The sequence below is a fragment of the Vulpes lagopus genome, chromosome 4 (genome assembly GCF_018345385.1).
Source record: "Vulpes lagopus strain Blue_001 chromosome 4, ASM1834538v1, whole genome shotgun sequence".
NCBI classification, from domain to species: domain Eukaryota; kingdom Metazoa; phylum Chordata; class Mammalia; order Carnivora; family Canidae; genus Vulpes; species Vulpes lagopus.
This window is the reverse complement of record NC_054827.1, coordinates 119,175,381-119,188,440: the sequence shown is the minus strand read 5'-3', so window position 1 is coordinate 119,188,440 and position 13,060 is coordinate 119,175,381. Positions and strand designations below refer to the sequence as shown.

The 13,060-nt window shown below is 42.0% G+C and overlaps 1 protein-coding gene across 4 annotated transcripts in view; it reads right to left on the bottom strand.

Moving 5' to 3' along the window:
* The window catches only part of KIAA0232 (KIAA0232 ortholog), an 89,638-nt gene that overhangs the window by 45,574 nt on the left and 31,004 nt on the right, over nt 1–13,060 (bottom strand). For all 4 annotated transcript variants that reach the window (XM_041751624.1, XM_041751626.1, XM_041751627.1 and 1 more), the window contains exon 2: nt 5,712–6,210. In XM_041751624.1, the coding sequence (XP_041607558.1) occupies nt 5,712–5,942 (231 nt within the window). In that variant the 5' untranslated portion in view covers nt 5,943–6,210. The remainder of the gene's footprint in view (nt 1–5,711; nt 6,211–13,060) is intronic.

Sequence of the window (13,060 nt, the reverse complement as noted above, 5' to 3'; positions counted from 1 at the left end):
CCTGCATGGAGCCTGCTTCTCTCTCTGCCTGTGTCTCTGCCCCACCCCCCATTAATAAATAAATAAAATCTTAAAAAGAAAAAAAAGGCTCTTAGTAAAGATTTCATGATGTTGAGAACATTAATATCTAAAGACATAAATGTTTTAATAACTTCCTGGATGATAGTCTTGATTTACTTAATTATAGAAGAAAACCAAGTATGTGTGGGGTTCTAAGAATGGGGTAGTGAAAGGTAGTCCTATCTTCCTAAAATAACTCTTCCTACTCGTGGCAAACTATGAGGAACTTGCTATTGACCATCAACCCAGCACAACCCTGAGCAGGAAAAGTAAACTCCCCCTTCTAAGTTACGGTTTTGATGTAGCTTCCCTGCTGGCCAATTTTAAGTAAGACTAGAAAATATTTTGGGGAGGCACCTGGGTGGCTCAGTCAGCTAGATGTCCACCTCTTGATCTCAGCTCAGGTCTTGATCTCAGGGTCATGGGTTCAGGTAGCTTGCACTGGGTTCTGCAGCAGCCTACTTAAATATATATATATTTATGCTTTTGTTTTTGTTTTTGTTTTTTTTGAAACAACTTAACTCAAATTTATTTTAACAGAGACTTTATTTTTTTTTAATTTTTTTTTATTATTTATTTATGAGAGTCATACAGAGAGAGAGAGAGAGAGAGAGGCAGAGACATAGGTAGAGGGAGAAGCAGGCTCCATGCACTGGGAGCCTGACGTGGGATTCGATCCCGGGTCTCCAGGATCGCGCCCTGGGCCAAAGGCAGGCGCCAAACCGCTGCGCCACCCAGGGATCCCTTAACAGAGACTTTAATGCTCTGAATGTCTGGGCAATGCATGCTGCCATGGCACCCACTTTCACTCTGTAGGGATTCAACTCCTAATTCAAATGTGAACAAAAACAAATGCAACGTTTCCCCTCTCTACAAACCACAAGTACAGTAAAAAACGGTAAATCAATTCCACATCATTTCTAAAGCTTGCCTTTACAGCTGAGTGTTATGTTATTCATTCAGTATTTATTATGTATGAAAACAAAAACAATAAAACTAATATTAAAAATGGGCATGTGATCTGGGTCTGACAGACACAAGTTTACATCCTGACTCATTATTGTGGGCCTTAGGCAGATCACCTAACCTCTCCAAGTGCCCACTTCCACACAAGTGAAAACAGAATGATACTTACCACCTTCAAGGTGTGGTATGAGGGCTGACTAAGGCAGTCCCTACAGCACATGGCTGGCACTGCGCCCGGCATGCTGTGGTGCTCTCTACATGACGAGGCTACTGATCTCAAAAAGATAAGACATTCCAGTAGAATGCCAATTACTAAAAGTAGAGGGGAAACAAAGCTAGAAAAAAAGCACCACTTTGCAGCCATCAGTTAGAAGTGATTCAGGCGGAAGCATCTAGGTACGGTGAAAGTGCCAGTCTCTCTGCATGGGTCACCTGATTACACGGGAAGAATGCTCAGGTTACGCTGGAGAAACCTGGCAGACATCACCAAAGCCAGCACTGACACCACGAAGCAGACTGACATCATGGGCACCTGCCACGGTGCAAGGAAAAGTAGGGAGCACCATCATTCATGGAACGTCACTGCCATCAACACATCGCTCAAGGAATGTCACTGCCAGCAACACATAAGCTGACTCTACACAGGAGCAAACGTCAGGCAACCACAAAGTTAGAAGATATTCCTCAAAAACAGCTAGTCTGTAATCTTCAAAAATATCAACATCGTGAGGCACAAAGGGAAGATACGGAACCATTTCAGATTAAAGGAGCCAGGAGGAGCAACCAGTGAAGTCAGTGCATGTTCTCCAGTGGGATCCTAGATGACAGGAAAGCTGCGACGATGGACGTTACTAGGACAACAGATAAAAAGGGAACATTGACGGATGTTCTATACTACTGTGTTGATGTTAATTTTCCTGAATTTTATAACTGTAACACGGCTATCTAAGAAAGCCCACTCTTTTTTTATAAATTTATTTTCTATTGGTGTTCAATTTGCCAACATATAGAATAACACCCAGTGCTCATCCCATCAAGTGCCCACCTCAGTGCCCGTCACCCAGTCACCCCCACCCCCCGCCCACCTCCCCTTCCACCACCCCTAGTTCGTTTCCCAGAGTTAGGAGTCTTTCATGTTCTGTCTCCCTTTCTGATATTTCCCACTCATTTTTTCTCCTTTCCCCTTTATTCCCTTTCACTATTTTTTATATTCCCCAAATGAATGAGACCATATAATGTTTGTCCTTCTCCAATTGAGAAAGTCCACTCTTAAAAAAACATGCCAATTTTCTTGGGGTCAAGGAGAACCACAAGGAGGGAAAAGAAATAAAACAAAAATGGGAAAATATGAGCAACAGGTAACTGCGTGAAGCATGCACCTAGTGCCTTGCCCTATTCTTATCATCTGATATTTGAAATTATTTCACAAAAAGCCAAAAACAAAAATGATGAATATTTTGGGGTGCCTGGGTGGCTCAGTGGGTGAAGTGTCTCCCTTTGGCTCAGGTCATGATCTCAGGGTCCTGGGATCGAGTCCCACCGACAGGCTTCTTGCCCAGTGGGGAGTCTGCTTCTCCCTCTTCCTCTACCACCACTCCCTGCTCCTGCTTTCTCTCTCTCAAATAAATAAATAAAATCTTTAAAAAAATGATTTCTATGCTCAAGGACCGTATAATCTACTGGGAAAGATAATACCTTCTAATAACTGCAATGAGCAGCTCTCCAGAAGAGACTCCAGGCTTGGAAGCAGATGACACAGCTTCAAGGTGGGGGGGGCGGGGAGAAGCAGAGGAGGATGCCCAGGGCCATGGGGCCCTGCAAGGCAGGTTCGAACCCAGGTTTATACCTACATCTAAAAGTGACATGCAGCTGAGCTCCTGATTAGTGGAAGGTGCACTTACTGAAGCATGGTAAGGAAGGAAGGGAGGGAGGGAGGGAGGGAGGGAGGGAGGGACGGAGGGAGGAAGGAAGGAAGGAAGGAAGGAAGGAAGGAAGGAAGGAAGGAAGGAAGAGAATTCAGGGAAACAGACTGTGGCACATCCCCAGCATCCACAGTGGAGGCGCTGCTCTCTAGGGCAGCTCAGGAACCAGGTGATGCCACAACCACATTTATAACTGCTCAAATCGGAGACTGGTGCTTAACCCTGCTGGTTATTCCACCTCACAGGCCCAGGACTGATTAGCCTTTCTTTCTACCCACTCTGGGCAGCAGAGACCAAAGTCATGTACAAAATCGGTTTCTTAGAACTCAGGAGCTTGTGTGTTTGTTTTAACCAAGATTAGGAAAAATGAGGGATTAAATGTGGCAGGTAACGCTGGTAGCTGCAGCAATAGCCTTAAAACTGTCCATTTCTAAGCCAAGATTAGACTTACGTACTGAGGCTGCAAAAAGCCTCGAGGAAACAGACACCCAAACGCCAAGTCCTCTGGCCTCCAAACAAGGAGCTAGGCCATCACAATGTGACCCAGGGAGCAGGACTGTGAGCCAGTGTCTGAATCACAGAGGGTGGGCAAGGCCATCCACTCCTCTTCCTCCTGTTGGGGAGACTGCCCTCGGCTCTAAACCCAGACTCTCTTCCTGGGGGAACAGTGAGTACATCCCTCCCCAGAGTCATGGGAAGGTAACATCCAGGGCAAACTGACCTCCCAGGTCATCTTTTATTTAAAATAAGGATCATTTTCAATTTGACCTTCCCCATCAGCAGGGGACTTGGCATTGGGCTGAGGGAAGAGTATTTTAGGAGCCTTTATTTCCCTTTGGAGTCTCCTTGCAACTCCAAACACATTGTTTTCACTAATCCTTTTAATTATTTTTTATTATTTTCTTTATTTGAGGGAGTGCACAGTGCCTGCACACAAGAAGGAGCAGGGAGGGGGGCAGAGGGAGAAGCAGATTCCCTGCTGAGCAGGGAGCCCAAGGTGGGGCTCGACCCCGGACCCTGGGTCATGACCCGAGCCAAAAGCAGACACTCAACCCACTGAGCCATCCAGGTACCCCTATTCTCACTAATCTTTATCTGTCCTGCTCCCTAAAAATGAGGCAGCACCCTGGAAGGAGGATCGAACATTGGGGACAGAGAGCTGCCTTGCCCCTGAACCCCAGGCCCTAACTGAGAAAGGAACCAGAGGAATCACAAACACATCTCATCAGAGATGTCAATTCTAATCTTAACAGTAGGCCCATGTTTCGTTCCCTTCTTAATGTTCTACAGCATGCAGTACATAAATACTTGGTGCTAATAAACTTATTGGCATTAATAAAATATTCTGGACAGATACTGTTAACACACAATCCTAAGAGTACACAATTTTTGAGTTAAGAGAAGTATCTTCCTCATTCCTGGAAATAAAAATTCTTCCATGTTTGTAGATGTAACATTGTATTTGCCCCTAAAAACATATATATATTTTACATTTACTAGGAAGATGATGGAAAATAATAAGAGCCTTAGTAAGGAAATGATATAAAAGAGTGATTACCAATATAACTAATATTCTCTGATTAGGTTATATGTAACACCCTGAAAACACTAACCTAATTCTCAGCAGCCAAGGCAGTAAGCAACCTAGAAGCAAGGAAAATAGGGCTATGTCCGCTAGAAAGGATAAGGAACAACAGCAGTAACACACACTATACGGCTGGTGAGTGACCAACGTTAAACACAGTGGTGAAATGCTGTATTTATAGTACTTGGAGGCTCTTCTGTGGTTTGGAAGGCCAAAGCCACTTTCTTCTGTTAGTGAAACTTTATTCCTGCTTTCAGTGTTAGTAATAATGGTTTGAAACAACAAAAGCAGCCACAAAACACTGTTTTGTGTGACCTTTGCACACAAAAGTCACCCAGAGCTCCTGTGGTCACTGGTGACAACTGTACTGCCCTTTTGGCAGGCCACACTTCAGGAGCTCCTTTTGGAGAGTGGAACTGGAATTGGGCTTTTTCTCTCAAGAACGTAGATTTGCAGGCAGCCTGGGTGGCTCAGCGGTTTAGTGCCGCCTTTAGCTCAGGGCATGATCCTGGGGTCCCAGGATAGAGTCCCACATCGGGCTCCCTGCAGGGAGCCTCCTTCTCCCTCTGCCTGTGTCTCTGCCTCTCTCTGTGTGTCTCTCATGAATAAGTAAAATCTTAAAAAAAAAAAAAAAAAAAACAGATCCTAGATTTGCTTACTTTCTCACTTCCAACTCAGCACTGAAATCAAGTAAAATGTGTAATGGTCGACTTATGGGGTGATCCACAATGACTTAAGGCTACACTGTGTGCTTTTACCCAGCTTCTAGGGCTACTGGTTTATAACACATACTTCGGTTAAGAAGCAGTTTAACATGAAAATGAAACATTAAACTCCGGAATGTCAAGAAGTATCGAGTGATAACGATGCTGGGTCATGATGTGTGATGCTCCTAACCCACAGAAAGAAGCACTACTCAAACGCAGCAGGTCACCAAACCCTCACTGCCCAGGACAAGATCTAGAGTCTGAGCCAGAGCATGGTCCATACTGAGAAAATCTAAGTACAGAGAAAGCAGCTGGACTAACCAATCACATAACGCTCCCCAATAGGTTAGGAGTTTGTAAACGCTGGCAGCCTACAAGCTTTTCTGGAGCACCAAAGCGCTCTCTGAAGAGAAATGCAAACATGCAGACACAATCAGGATTTGTCATAAAACACATAAGGTAGGGAAATACCTGTTCCTGCAGATCGTAGTCATAGCTGTCGTGCAGCAGAAGACTAAGGACGTAGCGGGTATAAATCATGGCATCAATGCCACATTTCTCCAGCTCCTGTCCCAGCCAGGTCTGCACTGGGCCCAGAGCATGAAGCAGAGACATTTCAGAAACAGATACGGGGCCTGGATAAGAGCTTGAGGAGCTTTCAGATGGTAAACCATCCACAACAACTGTACAGATAGGGCGCATGAATTTAGGTTGCTGACATCCTTAAAATGTGAAGCATTTTCTGCAGTTGATGTTCTGTTGGTATCTGGAGGGGATTTTCACTCCAGTAAAAAAGAGAGATGCTTGACATCTAGGATAAGCATCTATTTTTGCTGGCAATCAGCCATTAGAACAGAATTTCCCTCTTCAGGCATGACCAGTGAATCAACATCCTGACAGCAATACACACGCAGATGTGATTTTCTACTTTACTTTCACATTGAGGCCAAATGGAAGTCTCCGGCAGAACCTACAAAAATGAGAGAGAGAAAAAAAGGTACACATTATATAAAGATATAAATTACTGATCTTTTGGAAAAAATTCAAATGAACTGTTTATTGAAATTTAATGTCTTTGAACATGGATTTCTTTTTGCTGTCATGTTTGACATTTTAAGTCAAGTGATATTTCAAAATTTTAAGCTTACTATCATTTAAAAGAAAGAAAAACTCAGAAGTTTATATTGTTGTGCTTGTACTCAATCATACCAATGTTTATTCTGCTACCTCAAGACACTGGGCTAATAAAATTTTGTTCCTCTGTAATGCTGAAAGAATTTGTATGGTAACAAATCACTAGTTCATTTTTAAGTGTAGCAGAAGCAAGCAGCTGAATAGTAATTTCATTTAAACAATGGTTAAAAATTAGTCCTTTAAAGTGAAGGTTTCATAAAGGTAATCAATCATTTCGTATAGCTACAAGCTTTGCATGGCTGCTATTTTATTTCATAAAAGTGAAAGTAAAACATGTATTTGGCTCATAGCCACACCAGGCTGTATGGTTACAACTGATGTAACTTTTATTCTTTTACACCTTGGCTGATGGTTTGCTTACTGCTATGATAGATGCCATGTTCTTAATAGCTTTTTCCCCTAAGTTAACCTACTTTCAATATGTCAAACTAATCTAACAACGGCCTTATTAAATCACTCATGCCACCAGAAGATGAAAACTACCACAGTGACAAGTAAATCTCATCAGCTCAGCTTTTGCATGAATTTTAGCAGACAATAAGAGGGTTACCAAAAGTGATTTAGGAGCGACTGAGTGGCTCAGTCGGTTAAGCGTCCAACTCCTGATTTAGGCTCAGGTCATGGACTCAAGGTCAAGAGACTGAGCCCTATGTCAGGCTCCCTGCTCAGTGGAGAGTCTACTTGAGATTTTTTTCCCCTGTCACTCTGCCCCTTACCCTACTCATATTCTTATTACTTAAAAAAAAATTAAAGGTATTTTTAGTTAGTAAAAGTATCAAGTCTGAAAGACGTTTCCCCAAAGACTTAAGACTCCACTTCTTGTATTTCATGAATAACTATATAGTAACTTTTACAGACTTTAAATATAAAGAAAAATGTTCAAATCTACCATAGGACTAAGTTACTAGATTAAGTTGTCAACGTATATTCTATTTTCAACATTTTTCTCTACCATACAGTCTTTTCTGAATTATGGAAAATAGATAAAGTAAATGTTTTTCTGTAATTTTCACTTGCTGAAATTTTCCAGCTGACTCTCAAAATTAAAACATATTTCATTAATTCTTTAAAATGACTGAATCTTCGGATGCCAGAGAGATCATCAATTAAACAATACACTGAATTCTGGGAACACCCCTGAAGCAAGGTGACAAGCTGGTTCTCATTCAATGACGATCAACCTAGATGGAGAACAGACTTGAAGCAACAGCTGAAGGCGCTAGATGAAAGATCTAAGGCAACTTAAGCTCACAGCAAACAGCACTTAAGATCGGCAGAGTGTAGCCTTAAGAATTCAGTAGAGTACTATCAGGGCATGCATGTGATAAACTCCCCGATCACAGGAGAAGATCATCAAGAAAACTAGAAGGAAATAGGACTTGGGGACGCCTGGGTGGCTCAGCAGTTGAGCATCTGCCTTCGGCTCAGGGCGTGATCCCACGGTCCTGGGATCAAGTCCCACATCAGGCTTCCCACATGGAGCCTGCTTCTCCCTCTGCCTATGTCTCTCCCTGCCTCTCTCTCTCTCTGTGTGTGTGTCTCTCATGAATAAATAAATAAAATCTTAAAAAAAAAAAAAAAAAAAGGAAATAGGACTTGATGTTCAGCATGCCCAGGGATGGTGCTGTTTCCTACCAGCCAGAGTTGAAAACCAACTAATTCAGAGACACACCCCTGATTCTGTAGGGGAATTAGCCCTAGAGAAAACAGTGTGTGACTAATATATACCAAAAGGAAGACCTGAAGGGCCAAAGTATTTCTAATTTCATTATGGTCCCAGAACAAACCTCAAGAAATGTATAGGAACACAAAACTACTGAGCATCTTAAAAAGTAAGATTTAGGGGCACCCGGATGACTTGGTTGGTTGAGCATTTGCCTCCTGGTTTCAGCTTTGATGATGATCTTATTATGATGATGGGATCAAGTCCAGTATCAGGTTCCCCACTTGGTATGGAGTCTCTGGAGACTTCCCTCCTGCTCCCCTCACCCCCCCCCCCACCTGTGCTCTCTCTAAAATAAATCTTTTTTTTTTTTTAAGTAAAATTAATAATGGTTGGAATCCAATAAAAAAAGTAGGAGACATGCAGACAAGCAGGCATAAAGGAAATAGAAATGAAGAGAAAAATAAATTCACTGAAACCAACTCAGAATTGACACAAAAGTGAGAATTAGCAGAAAAGGATTCTGAAGCAGTGATTATGACAAAAGGCCATATATGTGATGAGCAGAGAACAGAAGATATAAAGACTGAAAGTCAAACATATACAGATGAAAACTACAATGTCAGAGAGAAAAAAGCAGGCAGGATGGGGGTAATGGCAGATTAACCCCTTCAGAAGGAAAGATTCCAGTCATACACTGCAAAAGAAACCATACAAAATGAAACAGAGAGAAAGGAACAAATTAATACAGCTTCAGCAAGCTGTATGACAATTTTTAAGAAACCTAACGTGTAATTGGAAGAGAAAGAGAAGGGGACAAAGAAATATTTGAAGAAATAATGGCCAACATTTTCCCAAAATGGATGACAACTAAGATCCAAGAAATTCACTGAACTCTAAACACAGAAACATGAAGAAAGTGATACCCAGACTTCCTGCAACAAAACCATTCAAATGGTAAAGCAAAGAACCACAAAGCCTCTGGGGAGAAAAGACACATCAGGTAGAACAGAGCAAAAAATGACTAAGGACACCAAGTTTTGGAGCACCTGGGTGGCTCAGATAAGTGTCTGCCTTCAGCTCAGATTGGGATCTTAGGGTCCTGGAATCAAGCCCTGCATCAGAGTCTCTGCTTAGCCGGGAGCCTGCTTTTCCCCTCTCCCTCTGCCTGCCGCTCCCTCCTGCTTGTGCTCTCTCTCTGTCAAATAAATAAATAGACTCTTTAAAATAAGATGAAGGAAAAAAAAAAAAAAAAAGGACACCAAGTTTCTTGTCAGAAACAGGCAAAGGAGAAAGATAATCAGTCAAAAAAATGTTGAAGGACTGGAAGAAAAACCCATCAACATAGAATTCTATACTCATCACAAAATCTTCCAAAACGAAGTTGAAACGAAGACTTTTTTCAGACATGCAAATGCTGGAAGAATCCAGCAACAGCAGCAGATAGCTCTGGGAAGTGTTACAGGAAGTCCTTCAGGCTAAAGGAAGATGACACCAGAACAAAACATGCATCCACTCAAAGGAACAAAGTGCACCAGAAATAGAACTACATTTTTCTTTTTATTTCAATATCTTCAAAAGATAATTCCACTATTGAAACAAAAATAGTAACAATTTATTGTGAGGTTTGTAACATACGTGGAAGCAAAATGGAGGGCAACAGAACCGAAGCTGGGTGCGGGGGGGGGGGGGGGGGGGGGGGTTAATAACACTCCTACCAGCTCCTCCCATATTACCTGCAATGGGAGAATGCCACCTGGAGACAGATTGTGATACAACAGCTGTTAATAATCACAATAAACAAATGGTCAAACCAACCAATTAAAAAGCAGAAGTGGTCAGACTAGATTTTAAAACTGCAAGATGCAAATATATGCTTCTCATAAAAATATCCACATTCAAAGTTCCAAGTAAAGGGATGGGAAGAGATACACCATGCCAACATTAACAAAAAGCAAGGTGCAGGGGCATCTGAGTGGCTCAGTTGGGCAGCTGACTCTTGATTCTGGAGTCCTCGGATCAGCCCACATGGGCTCCATGCTCAGTAGTGAGTCTGCTTGAGGATTCGCTCTCTCCCTCTCATGTCTGCCCCTCCCCATGCTTGCCCTCCTTCTCTCTCAAATAAACATTTTCTTTTTTAGATTTTATTTAAGAGAGAAAGACACAGATAGCAAGAGAGAACATGAACAAGAAGAAGGAGAAGCAGGCTCCACACTAAGCAGGGAGCCCGATTAGACCCTGGGATTATGACCTGAGCCAAAGACAGATGTTTAACCAACTAAAGCCACATAGGCACCTCATAAATAAATCTTAAAAAAAAAAAAAAAAGTACAAGGTAGAATGATTATAATATCTGACATTTTAGAGCAAGGAGTAGTAACAGAAGTAAAGGTCATTTCGTGACGATAAAGGGGTCAATTACCAAGGGATGTAACAGTCCTATTTATTATATACCTGGTAGCAGAGTTACAAACTGTGTGAATAAAAACTGATAGCATTTCAAGATATAAACAAAGCCATTATTTGTACTAGATTTCAAAATCCCCCTCTCAAACACTGAAAGAAATAAACACCAAGTCCGTAAGGATTTAGAAGACTCGAGCAATATTATCATCAATCTGACAGAAGACTGTATTCTGGGCCATAAATTCCTGTAGCAAATTTAAAAGGATTCAAATCATAGAAAATATACTCTTTGACCATATGGAACTAAATTATAAGCTAATCAGGAGTGCCTGGGTGGCTCAGTCAGTTGAGTGTTGGACTCTTGATTTCGGCTCAGGTCATGATCTCAGGGTTTTGAGATGGACACTGGAACCTGCTTGATATTCTTTCTCCCCCTTGTACTTCCTCCTTTCTTGCTTGCTCTTAAAAAAAAAAAAGTGGTTTCAACCCAAGTATAGGATTCTCTGTTGTCATTAAGAAATTTCACACTTCTTTAGACAAGTGCAAAGATTCAAGAAGTGGGTGAGAAAAAAAAATCAACATATAAATGCAAAATGAAGCAAAGCACACTGAACTCCTAAGATCTCATCAAAGCTGGTTAAAAACTTCCCTTGCATTTTTACCCCTAACAGAACTCTTCTCGAACTTGTTCAATAACTGATGACATAACATTTTAAAATAATAGGACATATCTCTAGAGTCATTAAGGATTATGATCTTTTTTACTCTCTATAGTTCAAACTGCAGAGGAAAAGAAGAGCGGAGGCTGCTAAGTCTGGTACCATCAGACTACCTGGCAGCTGTCCATGCAAGAACTCTGAGTGGATCCTAGTAATAGGGTCTGAGACAGAAAAAGTACAAGATGGCTCTTCTTGTACCATAATGGTAGGTCTAAATGTTCTTAGAGCCAGTGTCCATCCTCCCTATTCTGAACCTCAAACTTAGCAGATGACCCAGGTCGAGAATATGGGGCCCTAACAAAGCTGCTTCTCCCTAAGCAGCAAGCCTTCAACAGAGGGATGAACACATGACAGAATGAGATTGTTTCCAGTTCTGAACTAAAAGGAGACTCCTAGGTATGTTGGTTCTGATTTTTGTTTAATTAGAACTTATTTTGGAGGTGCCTGGGTAGCTCAATTGGTTAAGCATCTGCCTTCAGCTCAGGTTATGATCTCAAGGTCCTGGGATTGAGCCCAGCACTGGGCTCCCTGCTCCGCGAAGAGTCAGCTTCCCCCTTTCCCTCTGTATGCTCTCACACATGTGCACTCTCTCAAATAAATAAATCTTTAAAACAAGAAAACTGGGCAGCCCAGGTGGCTCAGTGGTTTAGTGTTCAGCCCAAGGCGTGATCCTGGAGACCGCGAATTGAAGCCCGCGTCAGGCTTCCTGCATGGAGCCTGTTTCTCCCTCTGCCTGTGTCTCTGCCTCTGTCTCTCGTGAATGAATAAATAAATAAAATCTTTAAAATAAAATAAAACAAGAAAACTTATTTTGGGTACAATCAATGACATGGTCAAAACAGTGGAACGGTCTGACAAACACAGGCAAAACCCATTTAATGTTTGCCTGGCAAGTTCAAGAACACAGCTGGCAAACACCCAAATTTCAAACTGTTACGCTCATTCCAAATGTGAAATTTAATCAATATGAAGTTAAATTTCATTTCGGTTTAACTAAATTCTCCAAAAAAATGTTTTAAGATTCTTAAAAATTTTTTATTTATTTGAAAAAGAGAGAGAACAAGAGAGAGAGAAAATAATTGGGGAGGTACAGAGGGAGAAGCAGACTCCCTGCTGAGCAGAGAGCCTGATGTGGAGATCATCCCAGGACCCTGAGATGATGACCTGAGCCAAATGCTTAACCGAATGAACCACCCAGGTGCTCCTCCAAAAGAGGTTTTTTGTTTTTTGTTTTTAAGATTTAATTTATTAATGAGAGACACACAGAGAGAGGCAGAGACATAGGCAGAGGGAGAAGCAGGCTCCCTGTGGGAAGCCTAATGCAGGACTCGACCCCAGGATCATGACCTAAGCCAAAGGCAGGCGCTCAACCACTGAGCCGAGCCACCTCTCTAAAAGAGTTTTTTTTTTTTTTTAAAGACTTTATTTATTTATTCATGAGAGACACACACACACACACAGAGAGAGGCAGAGACACAGGCAGAGGGAGAAGTAGGCTCCATGCAGGGAGCCTGACATGGGTCTCCAGGATCACGCCCTGGGCTGCAGGCGGTGCTAAACCACTGTGCCACCAGGGCTGCCCCTCCAAAAGAGTTTTAAAGAAAAAGCACCACTATATATACTCCAGGATGTTTTTTTCTTTTTCTTTGCTTCACTTCATTTTTTCAACATCTGATTCTTTCTCCAGAAGTTTACAGAGTTAAGAAGGCCTTCGGATCACTGTATCTTTCTCCCATGCAAAACTAACCCGAATCATCCCAAAGACTGGATTGCATAAATGATCATTTAAAAGGTCCCACAATAGGGGTGCCTGGGTAGCTCAATTGATTAAGTGTCTG